This window comes from Atta cephalotes (genome assembly GCF_000143395.1).
Source record: "Atta cephalotes unplaced genomic scaffold scaffold00029, whole genome shotgun sequence".
Lineage (NCBI taxonomy): Eukaryota > Metazoa > Arthropoda > Insecta > Hymenoptera > Formicidae > Atta > Atta cephalotes.
Genome location: NW_012130093.1, coordinates 2,448,079 through 2,460,184, shown reverse-complemented (window position 1 = coordinate 2,460,184; position 12,106 = coordinate 2,448,079). Strand labels below are relative to the sequence as shown.

The window sequence follows — 12,106 nt, the reverse complement described above, 5'->3', positions numbered from 1 at the left end:
TTGATGCGTTTGAGCCGAGCATTGAAAGACAAACGGCCGCAATACAACGAGAGACACGATAAAATGATTTTGCAGCATGACAATGCTCGACCCCATGTTGCGAAAGTGGTCAAGACATACTTGGAAACGTTGAAATGGGAAGTCCTACCCCACCCGCCGTATTCTCCGGACGTTGTTCCCTCTGACTATCACTTGTTTCGATCAATGGCACACGGCCTGGCTGACCAGCACTTCCGGTCTTATGAAGAAGTAAAAAATTGGATCGATTCGTGGATAGCCTCAAAAGATGACCAGTTTTTTCGACGCGGAATTCGTACGCTAAGATGGGAGAAAGTAGTGGCCAGCGATGGACAATACTTTGAATCATAAATGTATAGCCAGTTTTTTACAATAAAGCCTCGAATTTCGGAAAAAAAACGGCGGAAGCAAAGTTGTACACCTAATAATACTTCCATGTCTCTTCCGAACTTCTTCGCAACGTTTCAGCATGTCTTTTGTATCTTTTCCGCATCTTTTTCGTATTTTATCTGGCTGCGTGCGTTATTTATTTACATACTACTTATTTACACTATCTATCGACTTATCAAAATTATCTATCCATTTGTCAATGTTATCTATCCATCCATTTTCCTAAGTTATCTATTCATCTAACTACGTTATTTGGTTATTTATGGTATTTATCGCCTATACCTACATCATCTATCTATTCATTTTTATTATCTGTTGGCGATCTTGCTGCGTGCAGGATGAATTTGTAGTTGCACGGCCATACGATCACCGTCCAAGCGTTTCCCGCGGCTTCGATGGCACTTGATTGAGAAAAATGAGATTTTGATTTCCAAATTTATTTCCTTTATTTAAACAGACCTCAAATGCGGGCGAATATGTTGTACAGATGCGGAAAGAATCTCAACGGTGCGATAGCGCGGTAAAAATTTATTCAGCACAAGGCGAGACACGTGCTGTCGACGAGACAGTTGGAACAGCCATGATGGTCTTAGTGTTTCTGATCGATTACGCGCGACGCATGCGTCGCCTAACAATCGACATCTCGTGAATTGATCGATTCTTTATCAGACGATATGACTAGACGCCGCAAACGATATGGATACCGAACATTATCTATTCACCTTTTCACACTTTTGGTACTTTCCTGCACTTTTTCATATCTTTCTATATATGCATAATAAATATGGAAAAGTTGTATTAAAAATATTGCCATATTTAAAATGTTAGGTATCACTTCTCGTTAATTACCGCCCAAATTATCATTAAAGAGTATGCAAGAAAATGAGAGTAAAAAAAAGTGACTATATTGCAAACGTTACATAGTAATTAGGTCTGTTCGAGTTACTTGAAATCTTCAAAATTTTTGAACTTAAAAAAATGCGATAGATATGTATTTGCAGGGCTGAGCATGTATTTGAAATACTTTTATTTAAAACACGTTATTTGTAATACAAACATATTTTGTATTTTTTATTTTAGTGGATCACATAAAAATATTATGTATTTTGTATTTAAAATCGAAAGATTGAAAGCTTTTTGTACCTTGTAATTCAAATAATAAGGTTGATTATCAATGTATTTGAAATACAAAATACAAAACACTTTCATAATCTTTTATCATTAATACTGAAATTGAAAATACAAAATACTTTCATATTGTCCTATGAAATACAAAATACAAAATTTTTTTTCATAGACTCCGAACAAACACAATGTGTACAAAATATAATTATCTTACCAATACTATTTTTCAAATAAAAGTATTTCAAATACATATATCCAATCCAATATTTGGACGTTGAGAAAAGAAAAAACGAAGATGAGTGCAAAAAGTGCATACAACGCGAACAGATCTTTTGAATAGATCGAATGAGAATGTAATGAGTTAATAGAGATTGATCCATACACAAATAACTTATATTCTACGTGGAAAAGAGATCAAATCAATTGATGAAATAATAATTCTTAGAGGCCAATATGGTTTATGAATTTTAAGGACTCATCGCTCAAAGAAATTAATATCAAACCAAACTTTCTACGCGGACCTTCTTCTCTCAATTCCATTAAAAAGTGGTTTATTAATAATAATCAACAAGTTAATTCCCACAATATAATATCTTCCGTATTTAAGTCTATTATAATTGTGAGAAATTATCACATACCGCACAGTCCTAAAGATTGTTCAAAAGACGTTTACATCATAAGGACGTCTTCAAGATGCCGCTTAAAAAATTGTGTTCTGTGGGACTTTTTAAATAAAGATACTTAGAATAGATACTTATTATTTTGATTTCTTTTTTATGGCATTATTTTTGGTTTTTTTTGCATAATATACTTAATCCTTTTTTTTAGTCTCTTTTCATTTTTAGTCTCTTTTCATTAATGGTGAATTTCATGAATTTCTGTTAAATTCTTATTATTAGTAATATATTTTGTATTCATATTTAAAGAATTATATAGACAATATTATAACAATAATAAAGGTAATAATGAAAATAACAATATTTGAACATAATTAAAGAAATTATATCTTTCTAAATACGTATGATATTTGTTTCTCCTATACAGCACAGAAAGATTGCAGATATATTTCATTACAATGTAATATTGCAAATAGATTGCGAAATGTATTTACAATATTGTTGCAATGTCATAAAAATATCCGCTTTCAGTAAGGTGTAACGTCGTAACAGTGTTGCAGCGTGTATTTGCAACTATTATTAAAAATAATTCTTACCTAACATTTTACATGACAACATTTTTAATGCAACTTTTCCATATTTATTGTGCACACGTAGAAAGATATAAAAAAGTGCCAAAGGCAAGGTGTCAAAAGGAGAAGGTGAATAGATAACATAAATGAGTAGTAGATGATGTAGGTATATACGTAATAAATACCGTAAATAACCAAATAACGTAATTAGGTGAACAGATAACTTAGGAAGATGGATAGATAATATCGATAAATAGATAGATAATTTCGATAGATGATGTAAATAAGTAGATATGTAAATAAATAACGCACGCAGCTAGATAAAATATGAAAAAGATGCGGAAAAGATGCAAAAAGACATGCCGAAACGTTGCGAAGAAGTTCGGAAGAGACATGGAAGTATTGTGAAAATGATGTAGAAGAGCTATGCAGAAGAATTACGGAAGATGTGCAGAAACGATGTAAAAAGATGCAGAACAAATGCGGAAGAGATGCGAAAGAGGTGTAGGAATGATACGGAAGTGCAAAAAACTTGTTGCAACGGTAAGAAGAGACGCGGAGAAATGCATAAGAAATGCGAAATTAATACAGAAGAGGTGTGAAATAGATTTGAAAAAAATGTGAGAGAGACGCAAAAAATGTAGAAGAGGTGCAAAAAGGTAAAAAAAGTACAGAAAGAGTAAAAAAAGTGCTGAAAGATGTAAGAAAAGTGCAGAAAATAAGTACAAAAAAGTACAGAAGAGGTGCAGAAAAAATACAGAAAAGGTGTAGAAAATGCAGAAAAAGTTTAACAAAAGAAGACAAGATTTTTCGAAAGAGGACAAGATTTTACGAAAACAACAATGACGACATATTTGAATTACATAATTGACACGGGCGACATAAATCGGATAGAAAAGTAGGTAATACATTTGTATTTATGTTTCAAGTGCACTTATGGATGTGGTTATCTCATTTTAATTGTAAAAATCTATATTCTTTTTCAATATATGTATATATATATATATATATCTTATAATTCTAATCGAAATATGTAATTGCATTTCACTAGTAAACTCAGAAAAAAAAGTGTTGCAGCCTTTTAGATCCTGACTATACATGTATTACATCTACAAATAAGTTTTGATCCTTTTTTTTACAGAAAATTGATATTTGTTTCTAAAAAATCAAAGCACATATTTGAAAATAATCCATCATTTTCAACACACTTTTACTATCTCTCGAATAGCTGGCGAATCTCTGCTCGAAAGAACGATAGTGATTTTGATTCAATAAATTCGGTTATGGAATTTTTGACTTCTTCGGGTATTTGAAAATGTCTGTCAACGAGATGGTGCTATAGAGAACGATAGAAGTGGAAATCTGTAGGGGCCATATCTGGAGAAGCCGCATGATAGAGAATTTCTTAGCTCAAAGTATAGATTAATTCTTTGATTGCTTTCGCCGAATGGGGCATTATCGTGCAGCAGTATCACTTGACGAGTTCCATGGTCAGTATAGGGTCGTTTTCATTCGATTTCGTCATTTCAATGCATTGCTGATAACGTTTAGACGTTACAGTTTCCTTAGATTTTAGCAACTCAAAGTATAATATATCTTTTGTATCCCATCAAATGCACAACAATATTTTTTTCGAGTGAATATTCAAAAAATTTTTGCAATTGACGTTGACGATTCTCCAGGATAAACTCATTTTTTTCTTTTGGAGTTCTTGGATAGAGTTCACTTTTCATCACCAGTTACGATTTTAAACAGAAAATTTTTCTTAAATCTTGACAACAGGCAAATTGCTGTATCGTAGCGTCTCACTTTGTTTTCTGAGCTAAGCACGTGCGGGACCCAATGATCAGCGTTTTGTATTCTTTTCAGCTTCTGCAATCGATGAGAAATTGTTTATTGAGTGACACCCAATTGTTCAGCAAGCTCCTTTTGTGTTCGACAAGGATTTTTTTACAACAGCTGATTCCTCGTCCAATTCCTCGTCTTCAATTTTTTTTGGTATTTCCGAACGATATCGATTGAAAAGATCGAAATTACTTATCTACGCCCGAAACTTTTTGCACTTCCTTTTACAGTAGATGTACTTTCAGACACTTACATTTTTTCCTAAATCGGAACAAATAATTTCTTTTGCTTTGAGAATACTTTTTTTTAATTGAAAAGCGAGCAAAATACAACGCCTCACTAATTTCGAATATTGTGTTCGAATGACATCATGTTCATTTTTAAAAAAATATCATATAGGATGTCTAAAAGATATTTTATAGAATGTTTAAAAAACGAGTAATAAGGCTACTAAAAAACAGACAAAAAACAGACAAGACGTTTTAAAAATGTTTTTTAGTCAATACAATTTTTCGGACGTTCTACAGAATTTTATGACGTCTTTTAATCAGTTTAAAACTTAAACGACTTAATGTTACTGAGTAGCAAGTGATAATAATTATGTAAAATTATGTAAGTAATTATGAATAGAGTATTGATTATTATGCATGAAACTGAGACTTACTATCATAGCAAGCATATTGAAATAAAATTCGCCGAAAAATGGCAGACCAAAAGATCAAGCTCCGATTGGCTGCAGCAATGAAACATGCATAACACTTGTTACATTTCACCTGCTTCATGATTTCAGAGAACGTACGACAAAATTATGATAAAAGAACATTCGCCCTGAATCGATAATTAATTTCGTGGTGCTCCCAAGCGGACACCCATCTTAAAAAATATTTCATAACTGTCCGATTTGATTCTACATGAAATATATAATTAAACACAAAAATCTAAGAAACATGTATTTTTTTTATACATGCTCTAACTCATGTTTAAGGGATGAAATACTCCTTTGAAAAAAAAAATGATATTTCTCTCGAGCCGAATATCGTCGGAAATATAAAGATGGAAAAAATTTTTTAAACAAAAGTTCGGTTTCAAAAATATTTTAAAGTTGTGAGAAAAAAATATTACTTTTTGTTTAACAATATATCCCTACCACCCATAGTTTTTTCAAATCTTCTTTTACCAAATTAAAGACTATTTTTTTTTCAAATTCAACCATGTATAATAAAGTTATATTATAACATTTTTGAGAATTAATTATAAATGCTTCCGTATATACGCTATCCATGCTTATGTGCGTAAATATCGTCGAAATAATAAGAAAAGATGTTTTAAATAAAATTTGTATAGTTTTCTATATGATTTATAACTGTATATAACTGTATATACATAGTGTCTGGTAAGTTTTGACAAAACACTCGTATGTAGATAGATGAAAAAAGAACAATATCATATGTCATGATATTGATGGCATTCAACTTCGCTTTTATTTCTTTGCACGTTTTTCCATCCAAAAATAAAAAGCGAATCAATCAATATTGATATTGTTATCGATATTGTTGTCATCTATCGATATTGCTCTTTTTCTATTGAATTGAAAAACACCAAATATCCTCATTACGAATTGCTCAAATCAAAACTAACTATCGCATGAATCACTTTGAAACTTTGTATGATGTCGTTTGAAAGAGGTAGTACACGATGATAATGTCAGCAATGCCACCTGTCTTCAAATACGGGTTATTAATTTATCCCCCTATATTAATATATATGTACATCATTATCATTATCATCAAATGCAAGCTTGTCTTGTCTACTGCTGAACATAAGCCTTTCTTAATATTTTCCATTTATTTCAGTCCTGCGCTTCTCGAATCCAGTTTGTATGACTCATTTTATATCGTCTATCCAACGAGCTGATGGGTGATTCCTATTTCTAAAGACATCTTATCTAGGCTGCCATTCTATAATTCTTTTGGTCCACTTTTCATAAGGCATCTTCGTGATATATCCGGCCCAATTCCATTTTAGATATGTTATCCTCTTCCACTGCGTCTGAGATTTTGGTTCTTTCACGGATTTACTTATTTGGGATTCTGTCTCTTAATATGATTCCTTGCATGGAGCGTTCTATTCTTCTTTGGGACATGTTAATTTCTTTTACAGATTTTCATGTTAAAGTTAAAATTTCCGATCCATAAGTCAGAACCAACAGGACATATTGGGTATGGGAAAAAGTTCGTGGCGATTTTTTAGTAAAATTAAAGTGTTTTTCTTAGAGTATTGAAATCAATTTATTTAAACCAAATATGCTCCATTATTTTCTATAATATTTTGCCATTTTTGTGGCAGAATCATAATTCCATCGCGATAGAACTTTTGTGGTTTCTGATCGAAAAACTGCTTCAAGTGATTTTCACAGGCCTCTTTTGAAGTTAGCTTTACACCATTAAGAGAATTCTGCAGAGACCTAAACAAATGATAGTCTGAGGGTACTATGTCAGGACTATACGGTGGATGCATTAAAACTTCCCAGCCAAGTTCTCGCAATTTTTGCCGAATTATCAAAAATGTGTGTAATCGAGCGTTGTCGTGATGGAAGACCACACCTCTCTTATTGATTAATTCTGGCCGCTTCCTCTCAATTGCTTGTTGTTATCTCTGCAGTTGTTTACAGTAGAGTTCGGAATTAATTGTTTGCTTGGACGATAACAGCTCATAGTGATTCCCTTCCAGTCCCACTATACACACAACATCACCTTCTTCCTCGTCAATCCAGGTTTTGCGATTGCTTGCGCCTTCTCTCCTTTCTTTATCCACGATCTTTTTCTAGTTGGATTGTTTAGGTGATCCATTTTTCATCATCAGTTATCATTCTCTTCAGAAATGGTTCATTCCGTTTCAGTAGCGTATCACAAATGTTAATTCGATCCATCATGTTCCTAACACTCAATTGAGGAAACCGAAACATCGAGCTTCTTTTTGTATCCAGCTTTGTGTAAATGATTTAAAACTATTTTGTGGTCGATGCTTAGTTCCCTGGCAATCTCCACAGTGCTTACATGCTTATCTCGTTCGACTTTTACCATGATTTCATTGGACTTTTCAGTGATTGGTCGACCGGAGCGAGGTTCATCTTTCGAAATTTCCAGCACGAAAGCGAGCGAACCATTTCCGTGCTGCTGATTTTGATAGAGTATCTTCACCGTAAAAAGCGCAAATTTTTTCACAAGCCTGTGAAATGCATTCTTGCCTTCGTAGTGATACTGCAAAATGTAGCGAATTTTTTCCTTATTTATTTCCATTTTCAAAATAAAATAACTTTTGATCCACTTCACCGATTTCAATCTTTTTTGCTCAAAACAAAGGTTAAAATGTCACTTTTTAAACGCACGTCTAGTGTTGCCGATGCGATTAGTAGTTGCCGACTGCTGAGCATTTAATGCCATCTAGCGGGAAAAACGCCACGAACTTTTTCCCATACCCAATATTAGTCGAATATGTTACGTTTAAGGCATACAGGTATTCAAATTTAAAGACATGTCTCTACTTTCTAAAGGCTGCGCATACCAATCCAATTTGCCTTCCAATTTCCCCAGTCTGATTATCTCCCCCGATCCTGATCTCGTAGCCCAGATATTTGTAGGATGCGACCTAAGCAATTTCCTTGTCTTTCATCAGGATATTTCGGCTAGGAACCAAATTTGTCATAAATTTTGTCTTGTTTGTATTTATTTTGAACTCAACTTTATGTGGGCTGATATTAGCCTTGCAAGTAATATTTCTGCATTTTCTAGGCTATCCGAGATCACCACTATATCATCAACAAAGCAAATTTAAATGATTTAAATTTTCTCCATTTATATTTATTTATGCCATTATTCTATTTATATCTATATCCTCCAGTTTTATGCTCTTGAACATGTACTCTAAGAGAATGATAAACAATTTAGGGGAGATTATACCTCCTTAATGGCCACCCTGTTTTATTTTGAATTTATCTATTTCTTCATGTACTCTTACACATTGTTGCTCTCGTAGATGTGTTGCAGTATTGCCGAAAATCTATGATCTACCCGGCACTCGGCTAGCGCTTTAAACAATTCGTTGTTTGATGGAGTCAAATATTGTAGTCCACAAATATCAATACGAGTGGTTTGTTATGCTCAATTAAAACACTATGACTTGTAGGTGGTCACTTGTGCCTGCTGGGAATCCTGACTGTTCTATTTAATAATAGAAATCGAGGGTTAATAGAAATCAAGCATAAGTATAAAACGCTTAAAGTTAAAATTTTTGTGAATAATTTATACAAGCATGGGAGTAAGCTGACTGGTCTATAGTCCTTTAAATTCATGGTATTTCCTTTTTCGTGTACAATGATGATGATTGCATTTGAACTTGCTAATCATGTTCAAATAGGGCGATACTTGAAACACGTTTACGTCATCATGTGGATATCGACATGTTGTACGACGAATTTTGCGCATTGTTGGCAACAGAAATATGGATTTCTAGCAATAAATAAGGACAATGCATTTTCAAATAGTAGATACAGAAAAAGATTTAACGAGTTCGCAATATCATATTTCCGCGTTGTTCCTTAATTTATATAATTTTTTTCAAAATCGTTTTTCGCGCGCGTTCTAAACTGCGTATTGAGTTCAATGTAATTGCGAAACCAAGTGAATTGAGTGAATTGTAGCATCCGATGTATCTTTGTTACGCGAAGATCGTGACGAGTACATTACTGCAAGTTGCGATAGTGGACGTTTATCGTACAGCATTGCTAGAAGTTTATCCTCACGCTTGCCGGGTGGCTTATCGCAAAGTTTGTAGATGAATCTTTGATTCATCGAAATTCGTATTGCAATGGTTGACACATCGCCCATCTGTACAGATTATTCACGTCGTAATACATCAATTATGACGACGGGTGCTACGAATGTACTTGTTATTAGCCTGCGCGTATCTACCTGAACTTGACTGAATCTACTACGGTATACTATCGCGTATACCGCGCTTGATGAACATGATCATATCACTACTCGCCGAGCGTTCAGATGAAGAATCGCTATCAGACGTTCACGGTGTGAGCGTAATCATTCTCAGATACGATATTGCCCGTTAACGAACTGTAAAATAATTCGCACGGTGGTAAGCACATATCCTGCAATTTTTTGACGCAATCAATGTACTTGTACAGAAAGACATCTTTACGAGTTAGTAATTCAAATTCATCGTCCGATAGTGTTGAAAATTTGGAACGTATGATTTTCAATTTGTCTCTACTTAGAAACGACACTAATTTATCAAGGCTTGTACTGAAAAATTTAAATGAATCGATGAACTATAATTTTATGCATTTTCGCGAGTCTGCTTTGTTGGCGATATCTTTAACGTGTTTAGTGAACGAAATATTTTTCTTTGATTATTGGTAGTACATCTACATATTCTTCGTACACGGTAGCAATTTCTTTAATTATAAAGTGCGCGTCATAATCCGATAAATTATGAAAAACGATTGGAATATATGATGAATTTTTATAATTTAAGTTACAGTTTTAATGCGCTGGATCACGATATTTACCGATGAGATGACAATGATCGCGTACCCACGTGTCCGACGCGAACAGTTTCTCGCAAATGTGACAACGCATCGCACTACTGTACGCCTCCCATTGTTCTTTCGACAACGTTTCTATGGGCACATTAGCGAATACAATATTTTTCACGCGATGCGCCAAGTCTCTTCCTGGAACTCTTCGAGCGACGTCAACGTAAGCTCGATGACACGCCGCTCGTACCACTCGCGCAAAGAGGTGCATCTCAATGTTCTTAGTGTTTATACTATAAATGTCACGTTTGTTGTTCGTCGCAAACTCGCCGTTGAACGTGGTGTTCACTTTCACTATCGTGTCTTTCTATAGTGTCTCGCACACGCTCAAACACTATCAGCTACTTCTCATTATACTATCAGCGTCTTCTGCTACGGCTCGATGTAATCCGCGATGACTATCCGTTGACTGATCAGAATTCTCGAATGCGGCGTCGATCTCTCTCCAGACGAAAGATTTTTCGTTGTTACTCGCGTGTTCGTCACTCCCGTTCTCATCACCAACATGCACGAAATGTCGCTCCAATTGTGTCTTTGCATCTGCGATTCGCGCGATCCTTGCCACCATGGACTGTCTGTGTCCAATGAGGCGCGGACGCTTGGCACGACAAAGTTCTTCGAGCCGCTCGCACACGAAACATTCTACCAGAGTAGCAACCTGGTCGCACTGCTCCAGCAATTCGCGTTCCACTCGCTCGTGATTTTCCATGTCTTTTTTTTCGCAGTCATTAAATCATATCGCACTTTTCCACGGAGCACTTGCACATGATTCGTCCACACGCATTGCACCGCCGCGATATATCTAGAATGTAATATTTTAACAACTTGGCATTGTATCTCCAGAAAATACATTCTTCACATTTAAGACATTGATCATCGCACTCGTCACGAAACAGATTTTTTAGAGAAGGTACTTTTATGCACCCAAAAAATCCACGAACATAAATTGTTAATTATCAGCAGTTCGACACACTTATCACTACCCGCGGAAATCTTAATGCATTTATAGCAACGTTCACTCTTATCCACGATTTTCTTCGCCCAATAATAATTGTCCTTTATTACATTGAAATTTATATTTTTACAGTCATTGTTTTTACATTTTTCTCATAACCATGTGTACACTTTTCGTCGCGCATGTAACGATCAGTTGATCGAACCGTGTTCTTCTTTGGTAACGACTTCTTGTTTCTCACCGCGTATAAATTCTCGATTACATAAGTAAGAATTGCACTGGAGATATTCGCACATCTTTCTCTCCTTCGCGGATCACTGAGAACGTTCATCACATCTTCTACACTGATTTTATACATACTTTCGAATATCGTGTTTTGTTTCACTTGGTTTTTCATGTCTTTTTATTTTTTTTTTTTTATTGTTTAGATCACGTTATACTCTTTCACGTAGCAACAGATTAGTTTACACGCGTTGCAATATCGCTCGTTATAATGTTCTAGCACCTTGTCATTTTATCTGCAGACGAAGATGCACTCTTCATATCCACAATATTCATCATCACCATCGCAACTGTCAAGAAACAGTTTTCGAGCAGGATTCTTATCGCAATATGCCATATGTTGTCAATAATTAGCAGTTCGACGCATTTCTCACTACTCGCGGGAATCTTAATGCATATATTGTAATGCTCGATCTCATCCACGATATCCATTTTCTACGCTCCAATAATAGTCGCCTTTTATTACTTTGAAATTTATATTCCGACAATATGTCGTTTTATTGTCATCATCTTCGTAACATTCGTCCTGCATGTATATTTTCTGTCGCGCGAGTAAAGATCAGTCAGAAATGGAATCTCTGATAATGATTTCTTGTTTCTCATCGCGTATACTTAATTCTCATCATGTAAGAACTTCACTGGAGATATTCGCACACCTTTATGTCTCTCTTTCACTGATTAGAACATACTG

The 12,106-nt window shown here is 34.7% G+C and overlaps 1 protein-coding gene across 1 annotated transcript in view; it reads left to right on the top strand.

Moving 5' to 3' along the window:
• Positions 1–12,106, top strand: part of LOC105620819 (prominin-like protein) — a 271,180-nt gene that overhangs the window by 239,387 nt on the left and 19,687 nt on the right. The window contains 1 exon segment of the mRNA XM_012202300.1: positions 7,554–7,559. Within this exon segment, the coding sequence (XP_012057690.1) occupies positions 7,554–7,559 (6 nt within the window).